The sequence below is a fragment of the Strix aluco genome, chromosome 4 (assembly GCF_031877795.1).
Source record: "Strix aluco isolate bStrAlu1 chromosome 4, bStrAlu1.hap1, whole genome shotgun sequence".
Lineage (NCBI taxonomy): Eukaryota > Metazoa > Chordata > Aves > Strigiformes > Strigidae > Strix > Strix aluco.
Genome location: NC_133934.1, coordinates 92,126,508 through 92,143,962, shown reverse-complemented (window position 1 = coordinate 92,143,962; position 17,455 = coordinate 92,126,508). Strand labels below are relative to the sequence as shown.

The window sequence follows — 17,455 nt, the reverse complement described above, 5'->3', positions numbered from 1 at the left end:
TGTTTTCATACTTTTGCTACACCACTTCCCAGTCAAACAGAAGCCTTTAGCTAATTATTAGCTGCATTTCAAAATTTCCCCCTCCTGATTTAGTTTCCTCTTCATCAAAGTTACAAACATTTAGCTCCTGAATGCATGATTGATTTGTAATTATTCTTGTCTTGCCCCTCATGTAAGTGGCAGTCATTTGCACTCACATGTCTCCTTCTCCAATTCTACTGCTCTCTGCAGATTTTAGTCAAAGAATCAATAATGGTAAGAGACTAGTTCCTCTGCTCCACAACCAAGTGACAAACTACAACCAGTTGTACTATAGTCAGACTGAATCCCCTGCAGGGGACATGACTACATACCAAATGTAATATAGACTGGAAAACTCTCACCCTTCCGAGGCACAGACAGACCAGAGAACAAGGGAAGTCATTCCTCTTAATCCAGTCTCCTGACAACAGACCCTCAGCTATTCCAGAGAGGATCTCCCTGTCTGGGGCTTTCTCTCTGGGACTTTGACTTCTTAGGAAGTCCAAAGTCACAGTTCACAGGAGCTCAATTGAGTTGACTAAATTGAGCTGTCCAATGCCATCTGGGACATCCAGAGGTACCCATGTCCACAAGAGAGTCATGTCCTGGAAGAGGAGGTAGAGACCAGGCAGGGCTGAATAGGACATGTCAGAGTACACTAGACCTCCATGACTATTAATTTTCTCTTTCCAGTGCTACCTGCTTCTGCTTTGCTACAGCTTGCTTAACTCTGCATGGCCCAGGCCACCTTTCTGAAATTCTTCCCTTCTCCACAAGGACTTTATTGTGATTTTCAAAGCAGACTTCCAGCATATGTTACCTTCTGGGGGCTCAAAGACTGGTGGATTCAAGCAATACATGTGATAGCCACGGTCACAGTCATCACAGAAGAGCAGCTGGTCCTGAGGCAGGGTTGTTGGGGAGACAGTAGGGAAACAGGGAGAGAAGGAGAGGAGAAGAGAGAAAATGATGTAAATTAGTCTCTTGCCAAGATGTAAACAAAAGCATGGTAACCAGCAGTGCTCAGCTAGGAACGCAGAGCTGCAACATAGAGAGTAAGAGACTATTGGGAACGTAAAAGGCTACAGGCGTCATGTTTGCACATCCACGATCAACCACCGTATTTCTGAGAGGCTGCAGAGAGCCATTCTCATCACAAAGGGAGTTCAGTTTCTAACTGGAAAATCTCTCTGAGAAGTAGAGGACTTCCTCTCCAAGGTAGCCTCATGATGAAGGAGTCAAAGCTGTTAGGCTGGGGATATGCTGTACTGAGAGAAGAGGACAGGCTTTGCTGGGCTCCAATGTGACCACATGCTGGATCTCATCCCTTCAGGGAAACCTTTCTTGTCAAAAGCCTAGACTTAGCCACTTCTCCAAAACCCAACTGAGTAAATGCTCTGTGAAACAGATGGAAATGACATGATCCCACCATGTGGTCTGCAGCTCTTTCATATATTCGGGGAAAAAAAAGCTGCTCTGGAGCATCCCCTGATTCCTAACACAGAACAGCTCCCTGTTTTCAGATTTCCTTATTTACTGCTAAAGCAAAACAAAATTTCAGGCTTCACATTTATTCTGCTATAGGGAATGTAGTGTTAGCTAATTGCCTCCAAAGTTCTCCAGCCACTGTCAATTCTCCAAGTTTCTCACAGACTACCAAGGACCCTCTTAGCACCAGATTTTAACTGAAAACCCTGCAGAGGGGACACTGTTCAGCTGCAGGCTCTGGATGACAGTTTGAAATCAGTGGCACAGGTGATTAAGTGACTAGAGAGAGGCCTAACCATCCCAGTTCAAATGCTTTCTTGTTTCCCAAGTCTTGTAATTAAGATTTAAAAATCATGCCAAGGAAGTAAGCAAAATCAGGGACAGAAGAAACATACCTGCCATCTCTTGGGTTATCACCCATTCACATCTACTCCTGACTACCATATTGAAATGCTACTCTCTTGCAGCTCCCTGCGATGTGAGTTGATGGTCTCCAGCTAATTTCTATTGAACAAGCATACACACCACAAGTATCTCCATCTTAAGTGGCCCTATATGACACCCATGGTGATTTCAGCAGAGAGCAACAGCTGAACAGGGACACTGGGGAGAAGCCCATCTCTACTCTCAGGAGTGGCTCTTCCTCGGAGATGTATAGAAGCAGCAGTAAAGCCATGACCCACACCATTGCCACATGCTCCTCAAGGGCAGCCATGACAGTAGCTTGCAGTGACACTTATTTGCATGAAAAGGTAAAAGAACTCACATCGTTCTCAGAGGTCCCACAAAGGCTGCAGGATTTGCACTCAATGCACTGCCACTGATAGGTTTTAACAGCCTCAGTCATGTTTGTGGTGAACTGCAGGCAGGTCGGGTGTCCTGAGGAAGATCGGAAACAACTGTCATTGTTAAGGCTCACTTATTGCTCATTAATTAACCGGTATTAAATTTGGGAACAAAACGCACATGGACATGGACTGATCACAACATGGGCTGCAACTAACAGATATCAAAGAGGAAAGCAGGCATTAACCCTTTCGCTGCCGGGCACAAGAGAAAATCAGAGTCATCCCCACCCATTCCCCATTGGCAAAGCAGTTTTATTCAGAGCTCTTAAAAATGGTTTGGCTTTGGCTTTGGTTTTTGTGGGGCTTTTTTTTTTTTTGAAAGAAAACAAGAGAAAGGATGAAATCAGAAACAAACCCAATTTCAGAGAGAGCCCATCCATCTTAATAGAAATTGGACTACAGTTTCAATTAGAGTTGTTTCGACCGGACTGAAGGACCTGGTGGAAATGAGGTTATTCTCCATTTCAGAGCTTCCCTTCCTGGTGTCCAAATGGGCGGAGCCATTCTGTAAACTTTGCTTAAATGGAAGCAGTAGCGTACAGAGAAGAAGCAAGACAGGATGGAGGGATACAGCTTTTAATTTTTTTAAGAGCTCTGCCACTAGAGTTGGTTGGCACAGAAGAAACCAAATTGCACAGCTAACCTTCCAGGATCAAAACAAGAAACTGAAAGGAAAAAACCCCAAGCCAACTCCCACAATGAACTAAATGAAAGGAATAAAGAAGGGAAAGCTAGCAGAACAGTCACATCTAATCAGGAAGGACAAACTGCCAGAGTTACAACCCCCGCCCCTACATGCGTGTCGACTCCAGCTTTGCAAAACAGCGGTATCACAGTAGCAGGGTCAGCAATGGGCTTTCTGGAGGGGAAAATACAAACAAACAAACAAACCAAATGTAGGGTCAGTGTTCCTTCTGCAAAACAAAACAAGAAAAATATACCGCTGAAATAAAGTACTGTACTCCCAAACCACACCTATCAGGCTGAGGCAGTCCCTAAATCGCTTGCAAAAAGCCACTGCTTGCCTTCTTGGAAAGCCCCATATTTAGCCCCATCCCTCTCTGACACACGTAAGCACTAACACTGTGCATAGTCAGGGGCGGGGGGCATGGGACAGGGATAGCTAATTGCTCATCTATAGAGAACACAGAAATACAGGTACACACACCCAGCACTACCATGTGCTACTTCTAGAAACTCACACCATCAGGTGTGTGGGTTTTCACCTCTAGCCAATCTGCTGTACTTAGAATATAGCCAATGGGTAGGAAAAAAATCTTTTCCACCTCCACGAGCCTTAAGTGTCTTTTTAAGAGTGGAGAAAGAAAGGCTGCTTCTCCAGTAAGAAAAAAAGGCATGGAAAAAAAGGACATAGATGTGCTATCTTCATTACCAGACCTATCAGTCGTCACAGCACCCGACAAGAAGCTTCTGTATATTCCAGCTAGTGAAGCAAACAGTTGCTGAGAATTGGTAGGTAAGGCAATAATGCTGTGGGGAATATATTTCCTTTATGTGCCCATGATACCACCAAATGCTGTAATAAGGATTTTTGTTCTCCAGTTATATTCACATGGTTGTGATACGAAAACTAAGCCTGTCCAGCAAAGAAATGTGTGTACATAAGTTATTAAGGAAATTGAATAGAAAATAAAGGAGATATTTAAGGAAGGAGGGATCAATGACATTGCTCATATCACTCTTAAGCCTTTGAATAAAGAAATGTTTTGACAGCACTGATGAGCTCAGATGGGCTAAGAAGATCACTGGGTTTTGGAGCCCTTGAAATGTCAGCACAAAACAAGAGTCAGATTTTACTGAGATTTACAGTGGACCAAGCCCAAACTAAATTTCTGGGGACCTTGAAACTGCAACTGTGCAGAAGGAGATGTGACATGATACCTTTTCTTGCTGAGGGGACCTCACATAATTTCTGATACTACCAAACTAGCAGGACCTGACATGACACTGAAATGTTCCTCCAGATCTGATTTACAGCAAATGCGGAACCTCATTCCAACACCAGTAAATAGAACAAATGTGCCACACTACACATCGGGGAGGAATTCATCCCAACAGCAGAGAGTTGGCTTCCAGAAAGATTGTACAGTACTGGAATATATCACAGAAAACAACTCATACAGGGAGGTGAGTTAATCAGAGAGTTAAATAGCTTCAGTCACATTTGAAAAGAAACAGAAAGAATGGAATTAAACTTACAGAAATAAATCACAGCTAAATGCATACATGTATTCACGTGCTCACTTGCCTGCGTACACACATTGCTCATTGCAGAGACTCCAGCTAAAGACTCTCCCTTTCTCAAACGACATGAAGGTCAGGTTCTGTTCACTACTTTATCTCTGTCCCTTTGCAGCCATTGCTGCTCTCTTCCAGCTATCAGTCTTGACTGTCTTGTTCCTCATTTGCCTCAAAAACACCTCTGCGGGTTTTCTGTGCTGCATCTCGTATCGATGGTACCTCATCCTTGAAGTGATCCATCCTATTTTGCAGAGCCCTTCTTAAGAACCACACCTACCACAAGCCTAAAAGAAATGGGCTCTTGCAGGCTGAGGATTGCTTAGAAAATATTACAATGGAGTGAGGGCCACGGTGGCTTCTGTTTAGTGGCAATGCAGAAATATTTTGCAAAAATATACCGATTTATTCACTCCATTGGGCTCTGTCTCCAAATGCTGTGGCTACAAAAGAGTCCATAAAATGCCCACAGCCATGTCTGCATAGCTGCAGATTGCTCTCTGTTAGCCCAGGGCTTATGGCATGTCTAAGGGAAAAAGAATATCTTGTGGACATGTCCTTCTACAGCCTCTAAGTCAGATCCTCTTTCATGTTAAACAGCGTGCCTTCTGGTACCATGACCCCAACCTAATGTCGTTGGAAAGACTATTTTTACTTATGCCAGCAGCGCGATGAGGCACTGTAGTGTATGGCAAGCATGTCAGTAGATACTCAAAACATGAAAGTTGTTTTTCCTGCCCTCGCTGCTCTCCTTCTTCACAATCTCTCTGTTTTCCTGCTACTTTGGTTCAAAACCCAGTGTTTTTCATGACCAATGAGAAAATTCACACATCCAAGATTTCCCAGAACGGTGTTACTGAACACCATCCCTGCTCCATACTCTTCTTGGCATTCCCTCTGTGGCAGAATATCTGAAGACAAAGCCCTGTAGCTGCATATGGCAGGCTACTATAGGTAGATTCAAATTCCCTTTAAGAAAAAAAAAAAAACCCACAACAAAACAACCAAAGGCTAGTTCAGCCTACAAACAATATTGTTTTACACAAAGAGCAGTCCAAAATGTGGTTCAAGTTACAGACACTGTGGCAGCGCACAAGCCAGACAGCTGAAAGTCTTTCTTGCTTAATTTCATCACTTATGTGATCAAGATGAAGAAACAGTCTTATTTCGCTAATTGTGTGATAAATGGCATTTGCTATGGCAAAGGTGTGCAGCAAAGAGTCTGCAGCTGGAACTCAGTTAATAATTCAGGTGGTGGCTCAGCTCTGGCAACCCTGGATCATTCTCACATGTCTGTATCAGCTCTGCAGATCTAACAGGGGGGGAAGAAGTAACACATATTTATGGTGTCACCGAAGTCAATAGACAGACCTCTAAAATACATGCTGGGAGCAGTTCTGTTGAAGGAGAAGGTGGTATGTTAACATCGACAGTTTCTAATCTACCATAACTATCCTCTACCTAAACTTTTGCTATGCTGCAATAGCTATAAACAACATAGACAATAAAACTTGCAGTGGGAAGTTTTCCAACAGCTCATCCCTTTGTCTTAAAGCAATATTTTAAAGTATAGATCAGGACTGAAAGCTCCCTCATCTTTGTCGAAACTCTCCTCTGGTTCTGAACCCTGCAACTGAGACCATATTTTATAGTGACACCCATGTTTCACATGCCACTGGCTTTAATTGTACACTATGTCCACCAGACATCTGGTCAGAGGAGTCGGGGCTGAGCACATTCAGAGACCATTTCTTGTCTCTCACACCTGGTGTGATTGCAGGCTGGTGGCAAGGAGAATTTTGACACAAATACAAATAAATAAATTAAAAAAGGAAAAAAAAAAAAAAAAAAAGAAGATCTAAAAATCTCTTCTGCTTACACTGGCTGTATAACACTAAAGACCAAAACTGACATTAAAGGGCAGGAGCAATCTGCTGCTCCCAGGCGCTCTGTGACCAGTGAAGGCCTTAGAACGGCTCATTAGTGCTTCTTCAATAATGGATTCTGCATCGCAAGATTAATTGCAGCCATGTGCTCTGTCACACCAGCCACAGACTATTTAAATTAACAATCCAATCAATAACCTTTTTCAAACAAAGGCAGAGATTATCTTGAGAAAAAAAAAATAAGCAAAGAATCCCTTTTTAAAACAAATGTGAAATTATTTATACAGAGTAAAAGGAATTTTCAACCAGTTTCCAATTCTTTCCCTTATCTTCACTGTGTAGTGGTGGGCTTTTTAATCAATAGCATAATGAAAACCCACAGAGCTCCTGGCTATATCGCATCAGAATTTATTCCATAAACTATTCAGGTCCTTAAACAACTATAAATACATATTACAGACATAATGACCTATGTCACAGGAACCCCATCCAAATAAGTTTTACGTGCAAAGAAACTGCAAAATTTCCTCCTGCTAAGATTGAATAAGGACTGCTGTGACCACTGCCATTGTTAGACAGAATTATTACCATTACCATACGTACAACAGAAGGGAAAAAGTAACTTGTAATTCTAATAAGGGATATGATTTTATGGTTATGATATAAAAATTTAGCTCTCATTTGTCTGTCTAGGAAGGCATGCTTACAGATATGTAGTGTCAACAACAGACAGATTAGAAAAGGCCCTTAAAAACCCAAACCATACAAGCACACCAAAAGGCTTGGCTCTGCCAGAATCTCAGGGCTCAAGGAGCTGCAACTCTCAGAAGATGACCAAATGTACTAAGGGATGAGGATGCGGAGCTCTTGGCATCTTCCTGGCCCTTCCCATCTTGCAATGTCAAGAAGTTACGATGCAGGGCTGCATCTTGCCTGCTCAAATGGAGGTACTCATAAACAAAAGTCTTCAAAAGTGTTTGTGGGGGGAGGATCCAAGGCACCACTTGCCACAGTACCTCTGTGATACAGGGAAGCAGGAGTATTTCATTACAGAAAAATACAACAGCTTTCCTGGCCACCAGGGCAGGGGTGGGTGTCAGAGGCTGCAGGTGAAGAGCTCTTGTCTCAGCCCCTTCAGCACAGAGCCCTGCTGAATCCAGCTTCTTAAGAAAAACAAACAAACAAAAAAGGAAGTCTCACTCGTAGGCACCACTGGGTTTTATTACTATTAAACAGAAGAGGAGGAGAGGAAGTACTACCACTGTGAATTTCTACGTCCTGATGGAAATGAGAAAACCTGGCTGTTTCTCCCAGTGTCCGAGGCACTGTGTTCCAGCACCGCCAACTCTGCTACAGAAGTGAGTCCGAAAGGACTCGGAGGCCTCAGTGAATAGGCTGGTCAGTCTGATTTGGTCAGAGACCAACTTTCCTCTAATCTAATATGCCACAATGTGCCAGTAATTGTGGAAGAGTTAACGCCTTTAATAATTGATGGAACTCTGAAACCATTCAGCTGTAGAGGAGCTTATAGTTCCTATTATTTCATTTCCTGGCCCTGTAGTCATTCTGGCCAGCATGGACAAAGCTTAAACCGAGCCCGCAGAAAGGGAAGGGGCACTCTGCTGCATTAGCACCCGGGACTGGCAGCCAACTGCACTCCGGAGGTGGTGGTTTGCTTCTCGGTACTGCCAGTTCCAGTGGAAAGAGAGACATAAATTACAAGCAATTGCTCGAATATTCGGCATTGGTAGAAGAGAGCCCACTTATAATTGCTTACCCAAGGGACAAATAAAACCCTGTGCAAAAGATAGTGGTTCAGTCCCAGTCACAGTTACGCAGGTGTAATTAAAGTCAATGGGAACCGAAAGCAGGACAGACCTGTGTTTGAAAGCAATTAAAGCTCAAGATCTCTAGGAATTTATAAAATGGTGGTGTGTGGAAGGTGGCACTTACAGCTCGCCCTCCTGCTGTTCCTTTAACCATGCAAATATCAAAGGGAACAGGGGGGTAGTAAGCTCCAACCGAAATACCCCTCATCTCGAGGCACTCCCTGGAAAATGTTGTTGCCTGAGGAAAGTCCACCTGCCAGCTCAACTTGCTCCCAGCTTTGACTCTACAATGCTGCATAATTTCCTCTGAAATGTTTTGAAGCATCAAGAGCATCAGTTAGGACAAAGAGCCTGGGCTACAGAGGGTACATCAAGAGCAGAGCTTGGCTCAAAGGCTGCTCACGTGCATAAACAAAATGAAGGATCTGTGCATACACAGACTCACGTGCACCCAGAGAGATTAGCTGCAGACAAGGCAGAGTAACTCTGTCTGGCACGGGTCGGCGGGAGGAGCTGGGTGGGATTCAGGGGTGACCTCCAGAGCACGCAAAGAGAAAAGCCAGGAGTGAGTTATTCGGGGCATTCTAACGGTTTGTCAGTCAAATCACTCTCTCCCACACGCTATCCCCTTGGTAGCAAATCCCACAAGTCTTACAGGAAAACTGCTTGAGAAATGTTTTAAAACAGTTTTACTGTGATGGGTTTGTGTGTGCCTTTCCCTGCATAGCCCCCCTTCCCCGGCATGCACAGTCCATCCATACATATCTTAGCAGGGAGAAATGATGAACAGAAGTTACAGAATTTAAAAGCCTCTAAAAACTGCCGACAATTAACTTTGGTGTATACAAATCACCGTCCTGGGAGAACACCCTGATGTGGGCTGGTGGTGCTGCAGCCAGGCCCTCTGCTCCGGACTCAGGTTTGCCAGAGGGAGGATGAGCCCTGCTGGGGTGCCCGCTGCTCTGTGTGTGTCCCCCTCTGGCCAGGCACACCTGCCCCTCCAAAACCCCCTGGGACAGGCTGAAATCTGCACCTCTATTTCATATCACCCGGGGGTTTGGACTGGGGCAGGTCTGGGGCAGAGTCTTGCTCCTCTGTCTTCCCCCCAAGGCCGAGCAGCGGGGATTCAGGCACACGCCTGACACACACTGCTCAGTTCACTGCAGAGATGCTGTGGTAACGCAGAAATAAGGCGGCAAACTGGGCTCTGTGCATTTGCAACCTGGGGGATCAAAAATGGTCCCCAAACTTAAAGGCAAGGGAAATGCCACACACCCGCGATGTCCCATCTCAAAACCAGCCAGCACTCTGCTCCCTCCTGTTCCAGACCGGCCCCCATTAGCCACTCTTGGCTGCTGGACAAAATGGCTATTTCTTGCCTAAGAAAAATAATGTGGAAGCACTCAAATAACCTCATACTGAAGCATCAGCTTGTTAATGCACTGGTAAGTCATGCCAGCACTGTACAATTCCTGGGGGTGAATTAGGTCAGAGTGACCTCCAGAAAACCCACCAGGCTGCATCTCAGCGCTCCGCATTATGGGTAACGATCTGCTAATTGCCAGGAGGCACTTGGGCTGCTTACCAACACCAACAGGAAGGAAACCTGCCTGCAGGCACCGCACGGACTCCATATGCCAGGGACATAGCTCCTAATAACAAGAATAAACCCATTTATAGAGCACGAACTGGCCAGGAGGACGGGCACCGAATGCTAATGCTGCCCAGCAGGTACACCTCGTGGGGGTCAGCTGCGTGAGAACCCCCAGCAATACCGCCCGCGCAATGCAGGGCAGGTTTTGCATTTGGTCACACAGTGAAGTAGGGGTGAGGTAGATGGAGATGAAAATGCAGGAGTGGGAGGAAGACTGCTTATCCAGACAAGATGAATCACCACAACCTGGAAAGCCAACATCCCCTTTGCCCGGGGGACATTTTCGTTACCCTTCAACAAACTGCAGTGGAAAAAAACCTCCGGCGCGGCTCCGACCTCGTCGCTATGCACTGCAGGCTCCCCAGCCAGGCCAGCTCACACACCACAGAGCTTTCAATCAACTGGCAGGCTCACTAAACCCTTTCAAAATGAGCAACCAAGCAAAAATACTTGGTCATAAACACTAAAAATAGGAATGGAGGATTGGGTTTTGTTTTGCTTTTTAACTTGTTGAAGCCAGTTCTTCCTAGTGCATTAAATCCACCTCCCTGGCAGCCCATTTAGAACATCTCCTCCCCCCTGGGAGAGCCAAAATCCCCAGCTATAATGAGAGGAGCGGGGTGGTATTTAAAATGCGAGGGAAACGGCAGCCTGAATAGCCTTCCGTGAGAGCGTTACCTTTGTTAAAACCCCCCATAAAACAAGATATCAGCTCTATCCCTCCTCCCCTCCCTTTAACCTGAACAAGGACTCTGCTACCTGCTTGAACACATGTCTGAGTTCAAATACCTGGTCCTTCCACAATATTCCCAGTGTTAAATTGCCCCACTAACACAGCCAGACAGACGACAGCACGCCTGCAGGGACGCCCAGCGCTGCCCAGCCTACCCATGTTATCAAGGTAGCGCTCAAAAAGACTGGCTCCAGATTTCCAGGCTGACCCGACAAAGCGTCTAACCGGAGTTGGCAGCAGCAGTGGACGGGACATGTCGTTCCCCTGGGGCACTCCAACCGGGGCTTCTCCACTGGGATTACACGGGAGAGCACGACGGAGCAATGCTTCGTGACGTGGGCACCTCTTCACTAAAACCAGTGACCCAGTCAGTTCGGAGAGCATCAAGACAACCCCTTTGCACCACTGTGGTCCTCCTCATGCACTGAGGGCTGTGGGGAGAACTTGAGAGGTGATTTCACCCACAGGCCATGAAACAGTCATCTTATAAATGTAACTGTCAGTTGAAAACGGTAGGCTGATGAATTAGGGGACAGGAAAGGGAAAAAGGAGAGAGTATTACTAATCTCTGGACAAATTTTCTTTCTGAAAGATTAAGGAACAACTCTAGACTAATTCCCTGCCAACATGGTTCCAGAAATTTCAAATCAAATGGCAAACTTCAGAGAATTTATTTAAATATAATCATTTTAATATTAAATAAACTTAACTATGCAGAAGACACCATGCCATTGCATAGGCAGTGACCTCATTGCTGTTACATGAGGTAACCACGTATCATCCAGGTAACAAAATTCAGCACATGATGGGTAAATAGTTGATAACTGAGGCGAACACACTGAAATGCAAGAGGTCTGACTTTCCCACGCAAGCATAATTTACACTGTCGCTAATGTGATTGTATATTCAGTCATAAGTAGAACTGTCTCACTCAACTAAACACAAACAAAACCAGTTTGGAGCAAGTTACTTCAGTCCCTTGTTGATTTAAAGAAACCCTTTCAGCTGCCGAATGGGCAGTGTTCTCCACACACACTCTCCATTGTTTGTAATGCAGTGCCAAAAGCTGGAAAAATCCCATCATCTACTGATTTTTTTTCCCTTCTCTGTTAGTTAAACCCCCTGTCTGGTTGGGAATTTCTAAATACCAATTGAGATTTCATCAATAAGGCAGCCAGTTTTCACTTCCCCATCAAAGTCCCAGCAACATCAATACCTAGAGGAAAGTAAGAGCTATAACTACACCCTGCAGAGCATCAGTACGCACTCAGTAGGGGGGAGTGAAATGTCTCAGTTCACTCTCTAAAAAATGCAATTTCAGAGTGATCTAAACATCTGAGTGAAAGAGTGAATTTGAATGAGGTAGTTTCAGTCAAAAGCAAGCAGGAGGGGAGAAAGGGTTAAGAGGCGGCAGAGGGAGAAACTGATTTTTCAGAAAGGGTGAGACATTTTGTGCCAGTGTTTCACAAACAAGAAGTCGGACATTCATTTTGGAGCAGTACCTTGCTTTGAAAGTGAGCACGATGGAATTGTTTTTAACAGAGGAAAAAAATACTCACAAATGAAATCTTTCATTCAAGCCTGCGCACACTGGGCAGTGGGAAGGGGTAGTTTCATTGAGAAAAGGAGAACACCTTTCATTTCAAATCAAACCAAAATCTTTACTCCTCACCACGGTATTTTTCATTTCAGTTATTTGACCAGCTTTTTTGAGTAACTGTCCAACAAAATGCTGCCAGAGACACCAAAACAGGAGGATTTGTTTGTTTGTTTGTTTTTCACTGGAAAAACACCAGATTAAAATCCGTGATCTGTTTTCTCCGAGCTCACCAGACCTTCCACCCCAGATTAGCCAAGTCAAAGTGCAGGTCATTCTTTAACCTGTAACAAGTGAGTAGCATTGCTTTAACCTACACACCCAATACTTCATAGCAGCTAAATATCACATCACATTAAACAAGAAATTAGCTAGTTCCAATGCAGTGGACACAAATGAGCCCCATTAAACAGTTCACTAGTCCTGCTACTTTTCAGCACCAGAGGGATTGCTTAACAGAGCCTATACAAAAGTAGAATATTATGGTATTTAATGCCAGAAAATGATCTTCCATGGTACTATGAGGATCTGTGAGTCTTCTGACCCTGATTTTATCTGGCTGCTCCACTGGCTAGCGGGACTGTTGCTCGGTGGTTCTGTTAATGGCAAAGAGGTTGTGAAGTCCTCTCCTGCAGGCTGGTCTGACCAGGTTCTGGGCACCCCAACTCTTCTCACCTTTGACAGCTGTTGAGGGTGTTTATCACCTGTGATGTTCACTTTTAGGTGGGATCCCATCACCCATGAGATGTCTGGCAGTTCTCAATGATAGCTGTTCTGAGCCTAATGGGGACCAGTTCTTCTTCACATAATGCCAGACCCCTAAATATGTAAACAGCCACAGAGGAACCTAATGGGTGCAGATGTCTTTGGGAAATTCTTATCCATTTTTAACTTCAGAGCACTAAGCACTTGTAAAATCTCACCCTTCATGGAAGTGAGGAAGGGGTCTTGGAGAGCTAAGTAATGAAGAGGCTGACCTGACCTTGCAAGGGAAATGAATCTCCCTAAGCCAGGGAAGGTCCTCTTCTCCAGCTCTTGACCATCTGGATGTCTAAAGAGTACAACAGCAATCTGAATTCAACCTAGAGAGAGTTTGTGGATGTTAAAAACTCTACTAAGCCTCCAGGCTGATGGACACATTCAGAGACACAGTCAGTGTGGAAAGACCTGACAAGACCTGGGACCTGTTCTTTAAGAAGCCCAAGCCCAGATATTCCAGCAATGGATGAGACTACTGAGCCAAGATCCAGATGCAGAATCCACTGCACCGTAAAACAAGTTGCTGAGCCTGAGGAAAGGGCTGGAAAGACTTTAGTGTTGTTTAACACATTTAAGAAACTCCCAGCAGAGCACTGACGTGAAGCAACTGTGATTTGTACCAACAGAAAATTAATTTCTCAAACCCCAGCTTAAAACCACTCCATGTAAACTCCACTGGACAAAGTGCTACATGAGCTTGAAAGCTATGTCTCACTGGCTATCTGACACTAAAATCAAAGTACCCCTTTAGTGACAGCACAGCTTTCAGCTATTTCCCATCCAATGACTTCCTCTCACCTTGGAGAGCTGGCCTCAGTAGCGACTCTGGAAATCATCATATGAAGAAGTTAATGGCTGTTGTCTAATGAAAGAAATCCAAAATTAGTAAGCTAAGTGTTCATCAACGCTTGACAAAACTCTCTCCAGCATTATTTAAAATCTTAATCTTTTTCAGAAAAGAAGATTATATCTGAAAGACTTGCTCATGTTCATTCTCTTCCTGCAGTCCACAAATGAAGCCACCAACACCAGGACACTAACAGCGAAGTCTGAAGAAACATAATGAGAAGGGGCTTCAGTCCAGGCAAAAAATTACTCATAACACCTGTGCAAACCTAGAGACAAACTAGAAGGTCTTACTGAGAATTGGTTATGGAAGATAAACAGCACTGAGAAATGAAACTCCACTCCAAAAAAAACCATGCAGTGTAAGACAGGGAGGCTACATGTGTTCCTGCTCAAGAGATACCATCCATCAGCTGGAATCCCAAAGGAGTACCCCTCTGCAAGCTCCCCAGAGTGGCTGCCTCTCTCAGGCAGGCAGCAGTAGTTCCAAGAACTTCAAAGCTTTTCCACAGCAGCACCGTAGTTGGTTTGCAGGCCATTCCGAGCTACCACAGCTATTTTAGACAACATTAAACAAAACTGTTTCTAATTATATCCTGGATGGCAATATTAGCCACAACATTGTGTTCCAGAAATCTGTGCTTTTTTAAAGGTAAGTGCCATCCTTCTCCCATCATGGTGCACACACCATGAAATCATGAAGAATTACAGGCTGCAAAGACAAAACGTCATCAAATAACAGATGATATGGTAAAAGTTCCTAACACACACAGCAAGAGCATTTGTCGAAACAGAAAAAAAAAGCAGTCAGGTCTTAAAAAATACACTGGTGAAATTAAGATGCCACAGATGGATGGCTCTCATCTTAAGTCATTAAAATCAAAGATAGGACTAAACTGTGGCAAATGTCCAGCTTTGGTGCAGCAGAAGAAATACAATTTGACAATAATTTCCAAAGGACAATGGGAATCTTAAACACATCAAGCCACAATGTGGACAAGCCCAGCTAAAGCTAAGGGGAGTAGTCACTGCTTACGTGCTCTGCTACGTATGCTTTATGTAGTTGAGGTCCTACTCAGCCATCTTCAACACTAGGGATGGGATGGAGTACAGAGAAGTTTGTGGCATTGCTAATGAGCATTCAAAGCTTGGGTTTAGAGAGAAAGCATTATGGGTTTTTTTATCATCTGTAGGCTGATGAATCTGATTACAAGTAGGGCTCACAGCTCCAGAATGCAAATTTAGCTGGATTTTTTTTCTTGATTCCAAGCAAAAGTTTGGAATAAACCTTAAACCAGTGCAATAGTCTAGTTCAGGTCAAAGCAAAGAAGCTGATGCTGTTTTCAGCCCACCCAGAGAACTTGAGATTCAAGCCCTCAGCTTTGCCAGCCTTCAGCTCAGTCTCAGCCCAGGGAAACCTGGCTTTGCAGGCACCCATTAGCTGCCACAATGCTGGCAGACATTTTTATTCCTTCCTCCTGCCATGTCTGACTCTCACCAGCAAGAACCCTTCTCCAGACAAGAAAATAAGATACCTTCCTAGCCAGCATACCAACATAAATCTGCTCTAGGACTTCTTAGGGAAGAGTGGTATTTTTTTCTGTTCAGATAATTTCTGCAAAATTAAAACTTTCCCTTAGAACATTTCTATTTCCAGACCTGTGGCTTGAACCACCCCACCTCCCCTCCAAAAGCCCCAACAAACAAATAAAAAAGACACAAAAATATTCAAAGTAAAAAGACTTATGCAGAGTTGTTCTCTGGAGTCTGACAGACTGTAACAATAGTTCTGCTGTGGTGGGATAGATCCTATTCATCTAAACGGGGTGTTGACAGACATCCATAAAGGCCAATTTCAACGTACGCTTGTACTCCTGGTTACCTTAGGAGAAATGTCCAGCTCTGCTCTCTGCATCCATCACACTGGGGACAATGAAAATGACAACTGAGTTAGAATGGGAGATGACCTATTGAACAAGAAAAGTGCACTGATGCCACAAGGAGTTTCCTTCCTTCCTTCCTTTTCTTCAACTTTCCTTTCTTTGATTTGTCAGCATTCAGCTTTGCCCTTGGTCCAACCTCCGTCTGGGTCTCTCTGTCCTATGCAACACAGCAGAAAGCTCAAGAGGAGCTAGGAAAAGAACAACAAAAGCAGCAATGGCTGGGGGCTCAGGATCTGTCATCACAGACCCTCCCTCCTCTCTCTGCTTTGGGGCAGGAAAAGATTACTCGTCCCCCATGAAATCCCTATAGAAAAGTTGGTTTGTAGGCCTGCAACTCAGAGTATTGTAAGAATATCTGAGAGCAAATCGTAGAAGGGAAATTGGAAGTTGCTAGGAGGGGCTTTAAATCAGCAATCCTATCACCCAGTATGTGCTCTAAGGAGAGCATCATAGCTACCTTCTCAGCATGGCTCAGAAATACGGTTAGCACCTCACCCCACCTTTTCAGCTGCCTCTGGTTCCCAGTGCCCAACAGGTAGGTGAAAAGGAAGGAAAGACCTTTTTAGCCACAGAACAGCTGAAGAGAACCCAGTAAGGAGTCCATGAGCTGCTCTATCAGATCCCAAACAGGTTCCCAAGAGCCACAGTTACTGAGGACAGCCAAGGTAGCTGAAACTGACTTTTAGTTTCTTCCTTCCTCCAATGAATTGGCCAAAGGCCTTGCACAGGTAAAGATAAAGTCTGGAGGCAAGCAGTGAAGTTTTCAAGTCATATACACCTGAAGAAAGAGTGAAGAAACAAAACACTAATGGAAATTAAAATTACACATGTGAAAACCAAAACTTTATAGGGAAAGGCTGTAAAAGAAACCGGGAATTGTCTGCTGCAAAGACACACACTCTGTCACCCGCAACTGTTAGAAATGAGGCGGGTGGGAGCCCATCTGTACAATTCTGTACAATTCCTGCGTTACCTGACTGGATTAAATTCTGACCTGTTCTTTAGGACTTATTTGCCACTTAATCTGTGGGGGGCAGGGGGGGATAGTTCACTACTGTAAAGGATCTGTACCCACATCAGAAGATCTCTTAAAAACTACAGCTCGGATGCTATTTTTCCAAGCATCTGTCAAAGGAAAAAGGGCCATCTATAGCCTCTACTGGTAGCAGAAAAATTGATGGGAAGGCAGAGGAAAGGCAACAGAGCTTCATAAAAATGACAGCAGGCCTATCAGGAAAGAGGACACACAGAGTTTCCTAAAAAGACGGCATCTAATCTGAAACAGTATTTCCTCTTTTTCTTTCCATCCTATACAAACATACTACTAATCTAATGTGTGTAAAGGGAAAGGGAGCGTTCATGCCTGTGCTGTGAAATGCAGCAAAGGGAACAACAGTTTCCAGTTACTCCACTAACTGGATTAGAAATGGCATAGGTAGGGTCAGGACTATACGAAAGCTTTCATATAATTTAGATTCCACCTTTGAATGTAACTTAATGCAACTCTATTAATCTCATGGAGAAGGTTATTAAAATACAAACACATTTAGGAAGATCCTCTACTATCACCAAATGATAGGAAATACTCTTAA

The 17,455-nt window shown here is 44.2% G+C and overlaps 1 protein-coding gene across 5 annotated transcripts in view; it reads right to left on the bottom strand.

Moving 5' to 3' along the window:
• DPF3 (double PHD fingers 3) overlaps nt 1-17,455 on the bottom strand; it is a 180,107-nt gene that overhangs the window by 14,529 nt on the left and 148,123 nt on the right. For all 5 annotated transcript variants that reach the window (XR_012623258.1, XM_074824286.1, XM_074824288.1 and 2 more), the window contains 2 exons: nt 2,276-2,388; nt 842-923 (listed from right to left, as the gene is read on the bottom strand). Coding sequence is in view for 4 of the 5 variants with exons in the window: in XM_074824286.1 (XP_074680387.1) it covers nt 842-923; nt 2,276-2,388 (195 nt within the window). In the remaining variant the exon portion in view is untranslated. The remainder of the gene's footprint in view (nt 1-841; nt 924-2,275; nt 2,389-17,455) is intronic.